The sequence below is a fragment of the Vulpes vulpes genome, chromosome 4, assembly GCF_048418805.1.
Source record: "Vulpes vulpes isolate BD-2025 chromosome 4, VulVul3, whole genome shotgun sequence".
In the NCBI taxonomy this organism is placed as follows: domain Eukaryota; kingdom Metazoa; phylum Chordata; class Mammalia; order Carnivora; family Canidae; genus Vulpes; species Vulpes vulpes.
Genome location: NC_132783.1, coordinates 56,033,970 through 56,055,593, shown reverse-complemented (window position 1 = coordinate 56,055,593; position 21,624 = coordinate 56,033,970). Strand labels below are relative to the sequence as shown.

Here is a 21,624-nt window from a genome sequence, read left to right as displayed (position 1 = left end):
AGGAGATTTTGATTCTTTGAGGAGAAGATAACATTGCTGATGGCAACATTTAAAAAAGAGACCAAAGGAGGCCTATGAACACACATAGGCAACAACAATAATCCTTTGCCTTGGCTCCAGGCAGAAAAGGAGAAAGGCAAAGACAAAGGGATCGGGGGGAAAGATATTGAATGGTTGGAAATAGTTTTTTAAAAAGTGATGCTTCAGAGAAGATCTTTAAACTCAGCCTAGATTTACAATATGGAGGTTCATCTTAGTCAGTGAATTTAGAATAAACCTGAACTACTCTGCACTGAACTACCTAGGTTTTCTCATCTAATCCATGTAAGGTTTCACAAAGTCACCAATGGCCTGGTAAAAGCTCTATCTGCGAAATGCTTGTGGTGCCACACTTGAGTAATGGTAGGCATCTTATTAAGGAAAGAGAGGCAAAGCACCTTATTCTCTATTATGATTTCTGCTACTTAATTTGCATCAGAAGCTGGAAATTCAACATAAAAAAGCAAACACTGGGGTTGTTAACAATTTCACAAAAGCAAATGGATGTTTCATGGACAGCTAAGGCTTTTTGGATAAATCAGCTCTCATGGAAAACCCTGAAAAAGAAAAGCATGTAAAATATGGGTGAAAGAAAATAGCTTTTATAGAGGAAGGTAATAACTTTGTGACTTAGGAATTGCCTGAAGATCCTTTGTGTGTGCTTTTGGGTTCTAATTCTCTTGCAGTTTTCACCACTGAGGACCCAATTATTCTGATTTGTTTGTGGAAGGAAAGTAAGTAAGCCTACTATGCCTTACCGCCTCCACTTCGGCAGGGTCGTACCAGACATTGATGTAAGGATGCTGTAAGGCGTCATCCACTGATATCCTTTTTGCAGGGTCAATCACTAGCATCTTTGACAATAAGTCCCTGGCTTGGCTGGCTGAAACAATGAAGGAGAGAAACAATTAGTAAAACTTTGACTTTGTCAGGAAAATTTGTTGGAGGGAGAGAAAATTAAGAAAACAAAGATAAACTACCACCTTCCTTCCAAACATTGGGTAACTTTACCAAGTGACTATGAAAATGCAAAATGAAACATGAAATGTTTTTTATTCACCAGATTGGAAAAAAAAAAAAAAAAAGGTGTAACATTTACTCATACCAGGTAATTTCATTCATGTTGGTGTGTTAAATTGATAAATGTTTCTACAAGGCAAATTTGGGCTATTAAAATTTTATTTATTTGTTTTGTTTTTTAAAGATGTATTTATTTATTTATTCATGATAGACAGAGAGAGAGAGGCAGAGACACAGGAGGAGGGAGAAGCAGGCTCCATGCCGGGAGGCCAAGGCGGGACCCGATCCCAGGACTCCAGGATCGCGCCCTGGGCCAAAGGGAGGCGCCAAACCGCTGAGCCACCCAGGGATCCCCGGACTATTAAAATTTTAATGTGAATACTTTATGATCCAGCAGTTCCACTTTTGGTATACAGCCTATAGAAACAATTGTACATGTTCATGAAAAAAAAAAAAAACCAACACAGAAAAGATGTTCACTATAGTTTTGGTTATGAAAAAAATAAAATAAAGTCTAAATTTCTATCCAGAGAGCAAAAAAAGGTTAAAAAATGAGCTATGGTACAACTATACCATGGAATTGTAGTTGGCAATTTAAAAGAATGAGATCTATATGTACTCACAGGGACATGTTGTTAAGCAACAAAACAAAGTTGCAAGAATGATGCATAGATCATGATATCATTTGTATACATCTACCCCTTCTCACTAAAACAACAAACATTTCCCTCTCTTCCTATTAATGTATATAAATGTTTAGAAAAAGACTGCAAGAATAATCAAGACTGAAAATAATAGTTACCTCTGAGGAGGGAAGAATATATATATTTTTAATATATTTTTAATATATTTTATGCATATTTTATACATATATATAAATGTGATAGAATGAGGTTTTAAAAAGGAAGCAGATAAAGTGGATATAGATTGCTCATTTTAAAAGCTTTTCTAAGATAGGAAAAAAGGGATAAAGTAGTATCTAGAGGGAAGCAAGGAGGTTGAGGTGACTGTTTTTTGAGGATTGGAAAGACAATGAGGGCTTTAATAGGAACAGAAGTTTCAAGGATAGAGAGGAGGGGACAGATTTGAAGAAAGAATTCACACATCTCAGTAACCATATTGATATAGTTCAGTATATAAAATACTAAATATCTACTCTGGGTCAGGTAGTGCAAGGTGCCAGAGATCCCCCAAAAAATTAAATGGTGATGATCAGTAAGTGTATTTATTTAATAACAATGCTAAAAGACACTCAGTTTTCAATCTCTACAAACATAAAACTTTAGACATAAAATAGAAAATGCAGCTCCAAACTGATATGAAAATTTTATGGTGAAAATATTGTTTGTTCCATGACCCTCCTTTAATGGCCCAATAGGGCTATATTTATTCATTTCATTGATTCAGAGATCTTTCTGATTTTATACCCAGACACATACACCCACCTTCCAAAAATTCTCCCATCAAACCCCCTATGTTTTAAAAGGGGTGGGGGTTGGCCTGGGCTCCAAATCAATAGAGGCATGAACTACAGTAATACCAAAGAATCTAGTCTCTAAGGAACAGTGATCAATAGTATTTGAAGGGAACAAAATAAGGAGGAAGAAAAGTTTTCAATTCCTCCTTTCTCATTCTTTTATTTGCAAGTAAATGTCTTACACTCTTTTTAAATAACAATAAATTCTTCCCTCTTACTATTTGTAAAAGTCTTTATAATTTACCAATTATTATATTAAAATTATCATTAAATAATTATAAATATATAAACTAGCCTATCATTTGTAAAAATAATATAATCATGGAGATTGCAGTTGAATTAAAAAGCAAAAAATAAACTCAAGAAAGTCAGAATTATATTATGAAGCATGGTATTTTATTTAATAGTTTTCCTGCATGTGCTGTCGTTATCTCAAATAATTTGATTAGGGCTTTTAACATCCCCATACTGTTACACTACAAGTGTCTTCAGATAAAGAGATTACTTTTGCCCGACATGCCAATTAGCATTATAAAGACACTAAGTTCTTCAAATCTCCATTTGGAGTATATAGGCAGTGTTGATCTTTAAAAGCAGCAGTCTTAGGGCAGCCGGGGTGGCTCAGCGGTTTAGCGCCGCCTTCAGCCCGGGGTGTGATCCTGGAGAACCGGGATCGGGTCCCACGTCAGGCTCCCTGCATGGAGCCTGCTTCTCCCTCTGCCTGTGTCTCTGCCTCTGTGTGTGTGTGTGTGTGTGTGTGTGTGTGTGTGTGTGTGTGTCTCATGAATAAATGGATAGAATCTTAAAAAAAAAAAAAAAAGCAGCCGTCTTAGTAATCATTTCGTCTGTTGTCATTCAGAGTGTCAAGTCAACTGAAGGAAGCAACCCAATTGTGCAATGAAACTGTCAAGAACACAGGAACAGTTCTGTACACTTACAATCCACGATATATAAGACTGGGGATAAGACCCTGGAAAATAGCACCACATTTTAAGTTTCTGTCTCATTTAAGTCTGTATTTGCTATAAATTATGTCTGTAAGTTAAGTCTATAGTTAATTAATTATCCACTGAATTTTTGGGGTAAAATTTCAAAAGCATGCATCCTTATTCTTTTTTGATATATATCATTATATTTTAAATAATAATTATTACTTTTTTAAAAATGTCTAACAGCTACCGAGTATTTACTATGAGCCAGGCATTGTTTTAAGTGTTTGACAAAAATATTTAGTCAGTTAATTCTCCCAATGATCCTAAGGTAGACACTTCCTACTTTCATTTGTTAAAGGAGGTATAGATAGATCAGACGACTTGTCCAGGCTCACACAGATTTTCAGGGACAGCATTTGAGCTCAGGCAAGGAAAAAAACAAATTTGTTTCAAAATCAGGTTCCCTAAAATGTTCTAAATTAAAATAAGAAATAGAATATTATTTACAGTATATTTTACACATTGCCAAATTTATCCCTTGTCTCTAATCCTATGACTAAGGCATTATTATCCCAGTTTGTAGCTGAAGAAACTAAGATTTGTTACTGAAGTTCTTTTTTTTAAAGATTTATTTATTTATTCATGAGAGACAGACAGACAGAGAGAGAGAGACAGAGACAGAGACATAGGCAGAGGCAGAAGCAGGCTCCTTGCAGGGAGCCCAATATGGGACTCGATCCCAGGATCATGACCCGGGCCAAAGGCAGGTGCCCAACCACTGAGCCACCCAGGCATCCCACTGAAGTTCATAACTACAGACATAGTAGCAGAAAGAATTACTTATTGATGCAAATATTTCTATTGAATATAAAATGTGTAAGTAAATCTCATTGGTTACTCATAAGATGAAAAATCGATAGTTAAACATTCCATAAAATATAAATAATAGAAAACTCAAACACCTGTGTCTCCAAGATTTTACAACAAAACACTGTGTTGAAATATTCTCCAGGTAATAAAAAGAATTAGAACAATTACTTCAATGTATATCACATTGGTCTTTTAGAGTTACACTGCAAAAGAATTTTAAGATTCCAAATAAGCCTCATGACACAGGTAACCCATGCCACTGTCACATCCTTTATTACTACCTCTCCCTCTGAATATCCACACAATTCCAAAATCCTTGACCACACACTCTTAGTAAAACAAACAAAACTTTAAAAAATACTCCTTAAAAAAAATAAAATAAAAAAATAAAAAATACTCCTTAAATTATTGTAGTTCAAGTTAAAGAGAGGTATCTCTATCATTTGTTTAATCCACCACCCACGCAATGCTTCTGAGATTGTTGCTGATGGTCATACCTTTGAGTTTATTGTGCTCAGAGTCCGCTGGGAAGAGGGAATCTGGGAAGAGCTTGGGGAAGGTGAGTCCTGCATACTTGGGCCGATTCTCCACATAATTTCTTACCGTAGGTTGCAATTTCTTCATAAATTCTGGACATGGTGTTCCTAGTTGTTCAATTACCTTGTTCCACTGGTCAATATCTGAGAATTGAATAGTTAAGGGCAAAAAAAAAAAATAAAAGTGTAGACCTACTAGGTCTTGCCTTTCACTAGTTGGGAGATTAACTGCTTCTCAAAATCCTGAAAAATCACCAACATAATTGGAGCTTAATAAGCAAAAAAGGACAAAAAGTATGAAACCAGAATTGTCAGACAATGAATCCTCCTGGAATTTTAAATTCACTTGTGGCATAAATACAATTTTAGGGAACTAACATTACTTAACAAAGTAGGATATCATGAAATAGTTCTTGAGTTGTAAAGATGAAAAGGTATTTATTTAGATAACAGAAGAATTTCTTATATTGAGGTAAATTTCTATTTAGTCATGTGATTTAAATGAGAAAAAATATGATGCAAAATAATTTTTATCATAAAATTACCTCAATCACTTGTTTCTAAAATGACTAATACATAAACATTTTATAAGATTCATTTACATTTTTAAAAATTCATTTTAAGAATTTTTTTCTTCCTTTCCCTAGGAAATAGGAAATTTCATCATCTGTTCATTTTGCTAATGCATTAAATATGGGATCAGTATCATTTTTGATAATAAAATAATTTATTCTTTACCAAAGATTTAAAAAATTCTAGTTATAAAAGTAGATACAGTTTCATACCTATTTTTATTACTACTGATAGTAATGCCCTGCATTCCTGAGTATTGCTTTCAATGAAGTATGAGGATAAATATAGGATGTTCAGCTTAAGACAACAGATTTCCATCCAAGTGTATATATTTCAAAAGTATATTAATCATGGGGAATTCTACAGAAAATATTACATCTCTCTGAAAACTAATGTTCCCAAAATTGAGGATCGATCTTTGACAGACATACTCACTGACTGACATTTTCTTTTTCATCTATCATTAACATTTGATACATCAGATCCTTGAGAATGATAAATATTACCTATGAAAACTCTGAAGAATCAACTGGAAGAAACCAATTTCAAACAAATTTCCTTGCCTTGTGTCAATGAACGCTAGAGGCCTTAGAAATTATTCTTAAATACAGTAACACAGGCAGTGCTCTCTCTTACATTGTTTATTTTTCTACAACTCTATCCTTTAGTATTAATTAATTACATTTCTTTAATTTGCAACAGTTCAGGGATCTAACCATAGTATTACTCAATTGAAATTTGTAAAATCTTTACCCCTAGTTATTCAGTGAGGTTAAACCAAAAAAGATCAGCAGTCCTGACAAAAGACAACATAAGCTATATTTAACAAAAATAAATATATAATGCAAAGTAGATAAAAGATTGAACAAAGATAATATCAAACTAATTTGAAAATCCTCTCTTATCTCCCTTATAACCTTGCTGAATAAAATTTAAATTATTACACATCCTCTCAATTATTAGGTTAAAAAATATGATTGTGTAATATTAAAAAATGAAGGGCGGGTTTGAAAAAATGCAGAATATTCCTTTACAGAACAGTAGGAATAATTAAACAAGAACATGTTTCAATAAAAGTTTATTAAGTTACAATGTGCATGAGAATATAGCAGTAAGTCAAACTTATTAGAAATAAAGAAACTAAAAGATAACAAAAGGTTAGAATTAAAGGTTATTCTAAGACAAAAACTTATGTTAGAACTATGGACATAGGTAAGCTATAACTACTCATGTATAAGTAGAAAACACTAATTAAGGTTAAATCTCCATGCTTACACTGTAAATTATGAAGAGGTCTACTCTCTAATCCAGTTAGGTTTTCACACCCTACCAAGCCATCATTTAATCATTGATCATACTTCCTTAGAATTCTGAAGACCTGATGTCAAACAAAAAATAAGGGCAAAGAAGCTGTCAGATTTTCCATAAAGGAGTCGTTTAGCAAAGTTGGAAAATACTTCCAACACTCTATTATATTCCACAGTTACAATTAGCTAAAGTAACAAAGTTATTCAGCAAAAAAAATGCCTGTAAAATAGTATTCTTAGGACAATTCCATGGTATTTTTACAATAAAGTTTAAGAGAGTCAAATATTCTAAAAGTTGTTAAACAAAAACTGTCAAAATGTTTCATTTTCCAAACTATAATTAAAATCTATAGAGGCATTCAGTGTGCTTCCTACTTTAGATCATTTTTTAGATGAAGAGTACAATGGTCCTAGATATAATGGATTACAAAAAGGAGGAAAACAAGAATCTTTATTATTGTCAGTGTAGTATTTGAATATTCTAACTGCAAATATGTGGTATAGTTATCTTTTAATCCATCTCAAGTTCTTTGTTCCTATAAACATGACTAATTATATTTAAGTAGTAAGTGCTTGTTTTCCAGATGTTCACAGGATCTCAACATGAACGACTATGTTCAACTATTCATAGTTAACTACATGATTTTTCTTTATAATCATAATTAACCAAATATAAGCCATCATTGGAAGTCATATCTCCTGGCTCCAAGTCCAGTGCTTGTTCCAAGAATTCCAGCAAGAAAAGAGCAACTTTGGAATTGATGTGATAGAAATTGCTTTCATTTGACCATCAAATTGATAGTATGCTTGTCATGGGTCCTAAAGAATATCTCTGAAACTGAGTCCCTACTCTATTAGGTCAACATATTCACACATAAAATAATTAATTTTATTAATATTTTAAATAGACAATAAGGTGATATATTTTGTAAGAATTTTTAAATTATCAGATTTCCACAATGATCATATTTTTAAAAATACATAAAACATTAACTAGATTTTTATTATTATATTTTGAAAATATGATAAATATTTTTTAAAAGAATGGCTAAAGTTATTTTGTAAAAGGATTTATTTGCTTTACAACACTCATAAGTCATAATTTCTATGCTGAGTAGGATCTGAATATCTACAGGTTGCAGCCTATACAGTTATCAAAAAGGTAGTATATTTATACATGTATAAATATAAACAAAATATAAATATATATGATATATATTTTATACTTTTGATCTATTTTAGAAATTATCACACTTAATATAATTATAAAGCATTTAATAAAAATAGAAAAATGTCATCTAATAGGAATTATTTGACAATTTTCTCATCTAATATTAAATTCACTACATAAAAAATAGTCATATTACCAAAAGTTTGATTTTGATGACAAGATAATATGCAAATAGTGACTATTTCTAACATCTTCAACCAGAATGAATAAAACATAAAGGATGAATAAAACAAAGAAGTATGGATTGTAAAATTAAGTATCTAAAATCTTAAGATTGAAAAATATTCCAGTTAATTTTATCAATTAGCTAAGAATTTACATTTCTTGTACTCCTTTTAGCTTAACTTCCTTGGTTTGGAAACTTTCTAAAACATATCACAAACTACCCTGAACATAATGTTCAAAACATCCTTATCTTTCTCTGGGTATTTTGGATCATAATTACAAACCCAATTTATTCTATGCACATTTAAGCTTCCAGAAGCTACTAAGTGGAACCATAAAGTTGTTTAATGGCCTCATTCTATTATGCTCTTTGAATAATTGTAACTTCTTTTTTATGTTTTTTTCCATCATTGGTTACTTTTTTGTTATTATGAATATGGTTTCCAGAGTTGACATCTCTATGAATCCAGACTTACTTTTTACTCTGTCTCATAGTGAATATTTTCTGTAAAAAAAATTCTCACATCTATTTGAAACTTAGAGAATACCAGTGTTTGTCTCTAAATTCTTAACTAAATTTTTTAAAGATAATTTTGCCCAAGAGACCTGTCTGTATTGAGTTCCAGGAGAGGCTATTCTATCTTGCAAGCCAACTAGCTGCCTTGGTACTGCATTGTGCCATTTGTTAGGTGTCATGATATAAACTGTGGCTCCCAAACTTGAATATTCATAAGATAGAGAACTTACAAAAATACAGGTCCCTCCTCACTCCCTGTTGATCTACAAGATTCTGAGTCCATAAGTCTTATATGATATTAAAAAATATCAATAGTAATTGCAATCCAGACGGTCCCTGGACTATGTTTTGAGATATATTAATGTAGAATATACTAAAAGTCTCTTGTGATTTACTGAGTCCAAGTTTAAGAACATAGTTCCAAACTATTTCAGTTCTATGACACTAGTTAGAATAGGGTCAATATCATCAAAAGATTAACCCACATCTCTTTGCTGTGGAAAACTTAGGGGTCAGTCACCTGGAAATACTTCAATGAAAAACAAAGATCCTGATATTTATCCCTTTTCCTTGTGTCACTTTCCTGAAAAAATGATGGGGAATTACAGTAAGTGGCACACAGTGTTCCAGCAGAGGGAGAGGGGTTCTGACCATCATCATTTAGGGAAGGATGAAAATTATACGTTGCTATCACTTGTGGGGTGCTGCTCATAAAAATTACAAAAGCTATTTAATTTAATATAAGGTTCAAAATATTTGACGATTTATTTCTATAATTACTCCACATTTCTCTATGATGAATTTGTTCTCAAAAGAACTCTTACTTCTGAGGACAATTTTAAAGATGAGGATAGAAATATATATATATATACATAAATGACAGAGTTCTGGATCCAAATTTTTATGACTATGTCTTGAGCTCTTTTGTTACTTTAAAATTATTTTCACTCTTTTTTATTTGAATGTTCATTTTCTCTCAAAAGTCCCCCTTAAACTCTATTAACATGAAATATGAATAAGTGACTTAATGCACAATAGTAACTAACATGTATTTTCATTATAAACGAGCACAGGAAGAAGAAATATTATGAGCCAAAACACATTAAGGAACTCAAAGCTGACAATTTGAGTAAAGGCTATTTGGTCACTGACAGCAGATTATCAATGGAATACTATGGGACACTAAATATCCAAAGGCTAATATTCGAAGCATGATGTATATGGATCTCAGTACAATCCATTTTGTCTTATAAATCTATTTATTACTGTAACCTATATTTCCTTACAAAGCAAAAAATAGACATTTCACATATAAGCATATCTAATATATATTAATATGTTGTCCCAACAGTAGAATTTCTATTAAGTTATTGAAAGTTTATCTTTGGGACATCTCATTTGCACAAACCCCTTACAAGACTCTGTATCTAATTTGATATTTGTAATATAAATAAATTATTGTTTTCATGAAATACCTTCCTTAAGCTGTATGATATTCTGGCTTCATAAAGGCTGGCTCTGACTCCACCTGCATTTTGAAACTGGGAAGAAGTCTTGAGATAATTTAATTTGACATCTCTATCTTTTAGCTGAAAAATATCAAAGTCCTTTTAAAATTGGTAAATAAAAGGACTTTAAACAAAGGAAGTAATAAAAACAACTAACACTCACAGAAATATAAAGTTCTATTTAAGGGGAATTTTGGAAAACTGTAGTCTGTTAAGACCCTTTGAGTAAATCCATTTCTAGGCATAACACTATATAAAAGGAAGATTAAGAAAGGATAATCAGGTCTATATGAGATCAAAAAAACATGCCATATGAGGCATACTTAACAAAACTTTTCATATTTAAATTTTTAAAAACAGAGACAACCTAGCACTTTGACCCTCTTATTCCTTAGTCATCATCCCTTCTACTACAGTACTTTTATTGTAAGTTTTATTATGTCATTTTTATTTCCTGATATATACCTGGAAACAAAAAAATGTCCAACACATGATAAGTGGTCAGCAATATATGGTGAATAAGTGAATGTCTACTTTTAAGTTCAACCAGAGTTTTATAATGGAAATAATTTAAAGAATAGGAGAGAGAAAATATTCAGAGAAATGAAAACTGAGAAATTCCAGAAACTGGAGATAGGCTGGAATTTCGGAAACCCAGTTAGTCCCAAGGGAGATAAATTAAAAAAAAAAAAAGAGAGAAAGAGAAAGAAAGAAGAAAGAAAGAAAGAAAGAAAGAAAGAAAGAAAGAAAGAAAGAAAGAAAGAAAGAAAGAAAGAAAGAAAGAAAGAAAGAAAGAAAGAAAGAAAGAAATCCACACCTAGTTACATGCTTGAGAAACAGTAAATAAACAAAGGCTAAGGAAAAAAATCCTAAATGAAGGTAGAGAGAAAAACAGAGTAATGTATAGAATTGTTGAATCACTCTATTGTATACCTGAAACTAATAAAACACTGTATGTTAACTAAATTGGAATTAAAATTTAAAACTTAAAGACAAAAAAAGAAATAAGAAAAACAGAGTGTTCTGGTGTATTTCAAATGGTTCCTCTCCCCTCCCACTATGGAAAAAGTGAGGCATTTTTCTCTGATATTTTCTGTAGGAGTCTGATCAAAGTTTTGGGGTAAATCTAACAATGTTGTGTTTCCACATGACTGACTCCACCTGGAGTTTTTAAATCTGAGAGTTGTCCACACTAGGTCTCTAGAAATTTGTCAGTTATAGTTCAGGTTTTTCTATCCTTGACATGAATCCCTGTATGTGCCTGTTTCTCTTGCTCTGGGACATTAGTTTTCTCTGTGTCTTCCTCTCTCTTACAGATCCAAAAGAGTTGATGACTTTCAATCTGTTCAGCCTTTTTACTTCTTGTTAGGATGGGGTGATGATTTCCAAGCTTCTTACATATGGAACTAGAAACCAGAAATCTATTTGATTTGATTTGATATTATTGTAAGAGGCACTACATTCATCTTTTTTCAAATAATTTGTCGTTGATATGGAAAAATAAACTTGAGTTTTTAACTTAAAAAAAGGAAAATAACCTTAAAATAAAGAGCCAAGTTGCAAGAAATAGTAGTAAGCCAAGAAAATGATAGAGTTCTAGGTGAATCTAAAAAACCCAACTGTATGCAATAATATTATAATATTGGCAGTTTATGAGGCTAAAGGAAAAGAACTAAGATACTGGGCATGGACAGCATATTTTATTTTATTTTTTATTTTATTTTTTTGACAGTATATTTTAATTGGTACAGTAATGACCTAAATTACTTTGTGCTAGGATCCTTGTGTGTTCAGGAGAAAGATAAAAATTATCAAAATTAAAAAAGCAATTTCCCACATATTAAACTATAGATTTAATGCCAGTTCCAGTATAAGTACCAATAGGAATCTTAGCAGGTCAATTTTAAAATGTTTATGGGAATTCAATGAGTCATTAATAGCTAAGATACTTCTGAAGAAGACAATAAAGGTGAGGTGTTTACCTTACTGATATAAGTACATATTATACATTTGTATTAGAAAGGGTAGTAGTGGTATAGACAAACAGATCAGTGGAACAGATTATAGAGCCCAGTATCTAATACTCTTTCCCTCAATATGTGGAAACTTATGACAGATACGGCATTATCAGTAAAGAAAGAATAAGCTAATTAATATATGGAACTGAAATAAAATAAATTAGATCCCTCTTTAACACTATACACAAAATCAGTTCCAAGTGAACTAAAGGCTTAAATGTAAAAGACCAATCTTTAAAACATTTGTAGTAAAATTACAAGGGAATATAAAGGCCTAAAAGGATTCTTAAGACATAAAAATCTTAAGGACTTTTTATACAAGGGAATACAAAAAACAAACTGCCAAATTCCAAAATCACTATAAAATAAAGAGAGAAAATAATCTAAATACAGGGAGAAGATATTTGCAACACATAAAACTGACAAATAGTAGTGTCAGAATATATAATGAACTACTACTAATCAATTTTTAAAATACAATAAAAAAATGTTTTAAAAAATGGAACTTTACCAAGACTGATGGCCTATAAACATAGGGAAAGATACTTAGCCTCCCTTGCAATTAAGAAAATAAAAATTCAGCCTCCGGTGAAATAGTATTTTATATCCAAGAGATTGGTAAAAATTTAAAAACAAATCTCACAATACCAAGATTTGGTGTCAATGTGGAGTAGACAGTTATATTTATATACTACTTCTCTAGAAATCAATCTTATGATACATAGTCAGGTTTAAAATGTGCACTCCTTTGTGCCCAGGAATTTATCATTAAAAACAAAACAAAACAAAACAAAACAGAAAACAAAAAAACCTTCCCTTTCCCATGTGCTCCTGGAGATCTATGTTTTAGCTTCATTATTTATAAAAGCAAAAGCAAAAACAAAAACATAAATTGAATATTCTCCAAAGCCTATTTGTAGGAAAACAAATTCACTATGGAATATTCAGAGACTGCAATACTTTACAGCAATGAAAATGAATGAACTAATGGGTCAACATGAATAAACCTCAAAAATATAAAGTTAACTTCCACGAAAGCAAGTAGCAAAATAATGCGACTTGTTCAATATGTAAAACACATAAAGCTAAACCATATGTTGCTTAGAGATAAATATACTTGTGGTAAAATATAAAGAAAGTTAAGAAGATCATAAAAACATGTATTTAGGACCTCTGGGAGAGTGAAGAATATGATTGGGAAGAACACAAAAGACTCAAAGATATTGGTAATGCTCTGTTTTTTAATCTGAATGATAGTATATATGTTTTCATTGTATTGGTCTTCTACATAGCTATATGTCTAATATTAATTCACTTGTTTAACTTAAAATATTTTATAATTTTTAAAGTAAAAATTTTTGCTATGATGAAATTCATTAGATTTCCCAAAAGAAAGCACCTCAATAGTTGAGTTCTGATTCCTCTGTAGAGTTAAAAACATTTGATTTGAATAAATTGAGTTAATATATACTTAAGAATACATTTACCAATAAGGTAGTCTATAAATACATAAAATTTTATTTTATACTTTATTTTAAAGATTTCATTTGTTCGGGGGATCCCTGGGTGGCGCAGCGGTTTGGCGCCTGCCTTTGGCCCAGGGCGCGATCCTGGAGACCCGGGATCGAGTCCCACATCAGGCTCCCGGTGCATGGAGCCTGCTTCTTCCTCTGCCTGTGTCTCTGCCTCTCTCTCTCTCTGTGTGACTATCATAAATTTAAAAAAAAAAAAAAAAAAAAAAAGATTTCATTTGTTCATGAGAGACACAGAGAGAGAGAGAGAGAGAGAGAGAGAGAGGCAGAGACATAGGCAGAGGGAGAAGCAGGCTTCATGCAGGGAGCCCAACGTGGGACTAGATCCCAGGTCTCCAGGATCACACCCTGGGCTGAAGGCAGCGCTAAACCGCTGACAACCAGGCTGCCCAATATATAAAACTTTAAAAGCTGCTTTTAGCTATCTAAATTTCTCAATGCTAAAAATAACAGGTTGAAATTTTTTAGACATAGAAGATAAAGGGGATAAGGCCTTATTAATATTTTAAGTCTTGTTGTTGAATGGTTTATATATTAAGAAGATATGCATAGCTCATATTGCAAAGATTTCTAGTAATTATTTATTTTGAGAATGCCTTCATGTAAATGAGGATATAAGTTAATTAAAATAATATGACTTCTTATGATGTATTGTATGGATGTATAATATACATATTATATATCTCTAACTCCATTTTAAAGGTTCCATTTAACTAATAAACTGAGATATAATTTTATTGCCTCTTCAGAGAACTCACTTCTAATAATAGGGAATTTAAAAAATAATGTCTTGCATTTTAAAGTTTAACTTTATGATATTCAGTGTTCATAATTTGCTTGAAAAAGAATGATTTAAACTTTAACCAACATGTTTGAAATCACTAAAAGACCACATCCTACAATCAAGAAGCCACTTTATAAAATAATTAGCATTTGTCCTTCAAGAAATTTACAAATGTATACCTATAAGAACTCCAGAAATAACTCAATATAAAAATATCAACCTCAGGCATTGAAAGGTATCTATCATGAGATTTTAACATTAGTAGCAAGCTAAAGCTTTACTTATAAGGGATTTTAATACCTGTTAGAAATGATATCCAAGCAATTTCTCCCCAAAAAATAGATTTTAAGATATGTTCATCTATACCTACTAACTCAGTTGTGGAAATCTGATTTGATTTTTAAATAAAATATGCAAGAAAAGTAATTAAAATAATCATTTTAATTTAAAGGTGGCAAATACTCATTTCACTCATTGATTATTCTACCACAATGAACTGAAAAAGCAGAGTACAAAGGTAACAGATTGAGTCTATTTTCACTAAATGCCTAAAATTAGCCAAAACTTAAGAACTGTTTCATGTTCATGTTCAAAGACCAAAATAAAGTTTAAAATTCCTTAGAAAATAAAGAAATTTTTTTAGAAGTCTGAAGGAATTTAGTTTTTATCAACTCAACTTGCTTTTAAACAGCATTAACATAAACATGAATATGGCAAATTCATGCAATATAGACAGAAAAACTTGAAAAATGAACGTGTGTCATACGTAAGACTAGAAAAAAGAAGTAAAAACAGTATAACTTTAATTTTTTACTAAATAAGACATTTTAGGTTAGTTCTTTCATTCTACAAAAATTGAGTGCCTAACTCAGTCATTTTCCAAGCTGGTCCTTTAATACATACAGAGAATATATGTATGAAACTATATATACCATATAAGTAATATATTAATCTCCAAAGCAAATAGCTAATCATAGTATGGTTAGGATATACTATATTAGTAATTAGATTTACTTTAATTATACATTAAAACCCCATTATTAAAGGTTTGATTTTATTTTTGAATCATGGTCATTTAAGCAAAGGTTTTATCCTTAATATGATGAAGATATGATATCTTAATAAGTGACCGAATGTGGGAAATATTTAACTAATTTAAGAAAATAAATTATTACACACCCATATACTAAAGACACAGTGTCTATATACTAATAACACAGTGTCTATATTTAATGCTGCAAAGCCTCTGGAATCTTTACTTGCTATCTTTGTTAGCTAAGAGAAGATCACTTTTACTTATTCAAGTGACAGAAATTTCTTTCTTCAGATATTTTATATAATCTTTTAATTAATGAGGTTTTAATTTTTGCATTTGTTAATGATGTAGAAAAATAAGAACCAGAATTGGATCAATTATCCCTAGAGATGAAGTAAATGACAAAAAGAATTTTAAAAGAGGTTGGTAAATTTTAAAATGAAATTCATATGCATGCTTTCTGAGTATGCGTTAAAATAAACCTATCATATTTGAGGGTGAAAATAAATCTGATTAAAGATTTCCATGTCAGGTGTATATTTCTTAAAAGCATGAATCTCCAGTCTTAAAACTGAAATATTTTGTTACTTATTATCTAGCTAAGAAAATAACAATTTTAAAACATCTACCACTCAAAAAAAAAAAAAAAAACCAATAGAGAAGAGCATATCACTGTTACTAGTTTCATAGGACTGAATTTTAAGGCAGGCCTTTTGAAAGCATGCTGAATGTTTCACATTGGATACTGTATTATCCCCATAAGTTCTAGCTAGGAGACAAGGTTATTCTACAATGATGCCAGCTGGTAAATATTTGACATTGGAGTCTCCTAGAATCCCTCTAAAGGCAGTGAATATGTACCATCAGCAGTATCATGTTTGAGACCAAAGGGAATTGATTGAGAATGACACCCATAGAGACCACTGGCTGCTAAGAAGGATACGATCAGTGCCAGGAAACAGCACTGCACCTTTTATCATTTCTCCCATGATGCACCCTACTGACCACATGTCAACTGAAAACAAAAATGAAATGAAGATAAACAAGAAGATAGGAATAGAACAGCAAATAAATGAAAACACTTGGCTACCTATGCCATAGAGCAATGGTCTGACCTTTCACTGACTAGCTCAGAAGCCAGTCTTAATGATCATTAGTGTTTTAAAACAGAGAAATAGGGAGAACACAAGGATGTCAGGGCGCTTTCTGCTATGCAACTGAGCTAACAGTGCCACTCTATGCTATTTAATGCATGATAATATTACTTTGCAATTATAATTCAATGATTAATTTAGTTTCTGATTTAAAAGGTCTAATTTACATTCATCTACTAGAATCCTACTGATTTGTATTGTAAATTATTATAGATTGTGTTAATATGGGAAACATGCAAAATGGTTTCTTTTTTATTCTTTCATATACCATATCTGAAAAAAAGAAAAAAAAGCTGAGCTGCCAGCAACCTCAGAAGAAAGGGTGTCTTTTACAAAACACATTTACTCTTACTTATAAATATGAGTAAATTTCCGGAAGTGAGATGACAGTTCAAGAATGAATGTTTTGAAATATGCTGGCTCAGTTTCATTGACTCTCATCAAAGGAGCATGTTTCTAAACAGGAAGACTTGTCTTATTCTTATAAACATGGTTGCTTTAGAATGGTTAGAAATACTGGCTTTCAAAATGGGATGGTTCAACAGGAAATGAACAACATAATTTAAAGAGATAACACTTCTCAGACTATGAATCCAAAGAAGCCTGGAATTCGAGGTGAAATTACAGTGGTTTCTCTGCTATTGCCAGTTATCATCCAGAACTTAAAACCAGTAAGCTAAGGCAGAGGGTACACAGGGAGGGGCAAAACGGGAAAAGGCGAAGCAAGAAAGTAAAATCTCTCTCTTTAACCATACTTGGTTACTCACGTGTTCGTATTGGAAGTCAGAAAGAGAGATAGGTCATTTTTAAGGGGGAAAATAACCTAGAAGAATATGTTGAGGGGGAGCAAATAGGAAGAGGCATTAAATTAGCAATACACTATAATTCTGCTCCACTTACTCTTCAAATTACATTTTGTAATTTGTCAGTGAGCTTAAGGAATTCCTCATGAGATTCTTTCGAATGTGAAAATCTCACTCAGGTTAAACTCAAATTTTCCATTATTTGACTTAACACCTAAACAGAGTGATCACTGCAAAGAAATGGTTACAGCTTTGAAGGTGATAAGCATACCAAGAGAAGCAAATTTGTTTTGCTTCCATTTTAGGAAAGCAAGTGACATGCAAAAATATCAGGGAAAGATAGAGCAAACAGTTGTGCATCCCTTTATTATCAATGCATTTGTAATTATGGAAAATATCTGTCTCACAAGAGTTTGGTATTGTGAGAATCTTTGATTAAAGGAGAAAAGAAAAAGATCTCTGAAAATGCATTTGTTTTGAAATTGCAAGTTTTCTTATCATACTATCCAAAGTGACCAGTCTAAGTTGCTATTTACATGTAACTATTTTTATAGATATTGAGGAAGACATTGACCAAAAACTTCGGAGAGAGCTAAAAACTCAATAAGCAGCATTTTCTCTTGCCTGTACCCGTTCAAGCACTTGGAAAAGGTGGCTTCTGCCACAAACAGAATCTGGGAGCATTTGTATCTGGGAGTTAGAAAACATCTATTTTTATTTTTTATTTAATGCAAAAAAAATCTCTTCTATATTATCTCTTTCTATAACCTTGGTCAAGGCACTTCATGTCTCTAAATATAAATTTCATCCTCTAAAATGTAGATGGTAAATAGTATTTATCATGTAAAATTTTTAAAAAAGATTTAAAAGGTTTATGCCTGGTAAAGATCCTTCTACATTGCCTGGTACATAATAAGTATGGAATTAAATATATTCTGGAAGGTTTACTTAATATTTATTTAATATTATATTTAGATATAATAAATCTTTCCAATGAGGGGAACAGATCATTTCACTGTTAAAACCACTTAGAAAGGCATTCCACATATTCAATTCAGCTGACTCTATGGAACTTCTTTCCATTATCTAAAACCAATAGCCCTGCTTCTTCATCTAAATAAAATCTTAACTTATGTGAATATATAGTCTATGATCCCTGACCACTTCTCTCCTAAAACTGACAGATTTTCATCTTTCAGACTAAAATCCCTTGACTTTCACTCCTTCATACATGGCCTTTAAACAACAGCAATAACAATACAGGTGATCTAAATGGAATCTTAGTCTTTATGTTGCTTTAGTCTCAAATGGTCTAGACAGTTGTTAGTTTAATAACTGGTATTAACTCGTATATTTCCCAGTTCTCTTTTGTGTGGCTCTGCTGGATATAAGTATTTCAAAGAAGAAGACCAGTTTTTGGAAATTTATCTTCATGTCAGAACCCAAAATAGACTTAATGGATCAAAAAGCTTTTCATAAAAATAATGCAGAGATAAAAACTCTAGATCTGAAATACTGATTAATAAATTCTATTTTTTCTATTTTAAAGAAACTTTCTGAGTAACAATGCCCTAAACAACTTTTTAATTTTCAATTCCCATTTAACTTTACTCACTATTCATTATTCTATAGACTATCCGTGCTTATGCCACCTAAGTCTAAGCCTTGTGCCTAGAAATGATAAACTCTATTATTATGAATTACATAAGTGGAATATACGCATGTGAATTTATATGGATCTTTTTACACTCAAGTCAGTATTATTTCTCAAGATAAAGTCATTGCACCAGATTTTGTGAATTATTCATCACGACTAAAACAGTAATAAAAGGATTTGATACTAAATCTTGTTGGAGCAGGGAGGTAGGGGTTGGTGGTAAGCCTTCCCTCAACTAAATACATATCTGTTTATCAAGGAGACTATTTTATGAGATTTTCAAGATATTCCAAGGAATACTGATCATGCATAGACCTGAGAAAAAAATTACCAAATTTGATTACTGTTGGAAACTGGATTTTGATGCTTTCTGAAACTGCCTGATATAGTATTTGGGTCTCTGTAAAGTTTTGTACATTAAAGCTGCCCAGTTAGAATTCTGGTTGCTGGGATCCCTGGGTGGCGCAGCGGTTTGGCGCCTGCCTTTGGCCTGGGGCACGATCCTGGAGACCCGGGATGGAATCCCACATCAGGCTTCCGGTGCATGGAGCCTGCTTCTCCCTCTGCCTGTGTCTCTGCCTCTCTCTCTCTCTGTGACTATTATAAATAAATTAAAAAAAAAAATAATGAAACTTTTTTAAAAAAATAAAAATAAAAAAAAGAATTCTGGTTGCTTTTTGACTCTGATTTATTACATTTCCTCTCCTGTCATTAGTATTCCCACAGGCAGAAAGGAGATTCATTTGTAACTGTGACACTCAAAAACTGAGTCACTTTAGAAGGGATATTATTAAGTAAGTTTTGGTGTTACTAAATCATGGTGATTAATTTTCTAAGAGCAAAAAATCTCAAGTGTCATTGTATCATTTGTCAGGCATTAAATTATGCTAAATTATGTTTTTTTTTCTATTCTAGCCAAGAGATAGAAATGATATAACATAGGCCCTGGCAGCTTAAATCTAAATAAAGAAAGCATCCTACTGTTATTTCCACATTCTGTCAATGGCTTGGGTTGTAATCTACAGTGAAATATTTTTTGTACTATGTGAATTTCTATCTAGTAATCTGGTAAATATTCCCCATCTATGAGATTAACACAATTGTGAAACTATATTGCTTTTCTCCCTGACCTAATTATATCTTCACTTAGCATAGGATTCAGACAATGTGCTTTGATAAATTTTCTTTCAAAGCATACCTTAAAATACGATAGCAAGAAGATTTAATATGATTTTCTTATATTGTGATACTATTTCTTTGAAAAGTTTGTTTCACAAATTATAAATTTAGATGTTTAACAAGAGCACATTGTTTTAAACTTCAGTGAAGACACAGAATTATCAAAGACTAAAGAAACATATATATTTTGTACATGTAAATTTACATAAGAAAAATAACACTTATGGAATGCTAAGTATTCTAATGTCAGGAAATCAAAGGAAGATTTTCTTCTTGAGTCTACCCACTCAGCTTGCTTTTCTTGCTTTAGAACTTGTCATTATATCATTAATTTTTAACTTTTATTTAAAACACTTTATATTTCCAATTTGCTTTTCTGAAAAACAGAAAAAAATCCACTGAAACTTATAATAATGGAGGAAACTTCAGCTTTATATTAAATTAACAAATAAAACTAGAGACCAAGAAACAAAATATGTTGCTATACAAAGGCTTAATTAAATAATTTTTTTACTGTACCAACATGTTTTAAATGTCATCTTTCAAAATTCATGTAATTCTGTAGTGTAAAGAAATAAGGAATTCAAGGAAATTCTAACGTTGAAAAATGTCTTTTTTTTTAAACCTTTCACTTTTCATTGTTCTTATCAATAAACAGCAAACGCCGGCTCCAAGTGTCTCACATTATCATCAATGTCAGGATCTTCACTTTATTCTGTACACCAAGTGACAGAAGTATTTTATTTAGTAAATGGCAACCTTTTTCTTTCTTTCGACTGTTGTCTAAGTCACAGATAACTTTCATTTCTCCTCATTTGAAAGAAATTCTTTATTCTAGGTAGCCTTTTTGTTATTCTCATTTTTTATAGTTTATCTCACTCAATTTGAAGGTTATTTAGGCTGGAGTGTTTCCAAATTGATGAACTTTTATAATATAACTATTGTGTTTCTTAACTTTGGAGGTTTTGCAGGTATGTGCATGTTTGTAAAGATGTAATGTTTTATCGCCACAGCAATCCTGTAAGGTGGGGAGAGGAAGTATTTTATAAAGTAAATTAAAGCTTAAGGGGTGTCACGTGATCAAAGTGAACAGGACCAGAAGTCAGTTCGTAGAGCCATATTCCAGGATGCATTGACTTTCCTTTGACTGTGGAAAGGAGGAAGAATGTAGCACATGATTCAGGAACTCTGTCCTAAGGGCCAACAGGGCTTGGGACAGTTTGAATGGAAAATCACAGTAAAGACTAAAGAGTGTGTTTTATTGTTTGTAGTTTCCCCTCTCAATA

General features: G+C 31.8%; 1 protein-coding gene across 50 annotated transcripts in view; it reads right to left on the bottom strand.

Moving 5' to 3' along the window:
• The window catches only part of MAPK10 (mitogen-activated protein kinase 10), a 299,098-nt gene that overhangs the window by 48,174 nt on the left and 229,300 nt on the right, over positions 1–21,624 (bottom strand). For 36 of the 50 annotated variants that reach the window (XM_072755734.1, XM_025998146.2, XM_025998147.2 and 33 more), the window contains 2 exons: positions 4,836–5,018; positions 798–922 (listed from right to left, as the gene is read on the bottom strand). In XM_072755734.1, the coding sequence (XP_072611835.1) occupies positions 798–922; positions 4,836–5,018 (308 nt within the window). Of the gene's footprint in view, positions 1–797; positions 923–4,835; positions 5,019–16,488; positions 16,561–21,624 lie in introns of all 50 variants that reach the window. The other 14 variants (XM_072755744.1, XM_072755722.1, XM_072755746.1 and 11 more) reach the window with 1 other exon arrangement.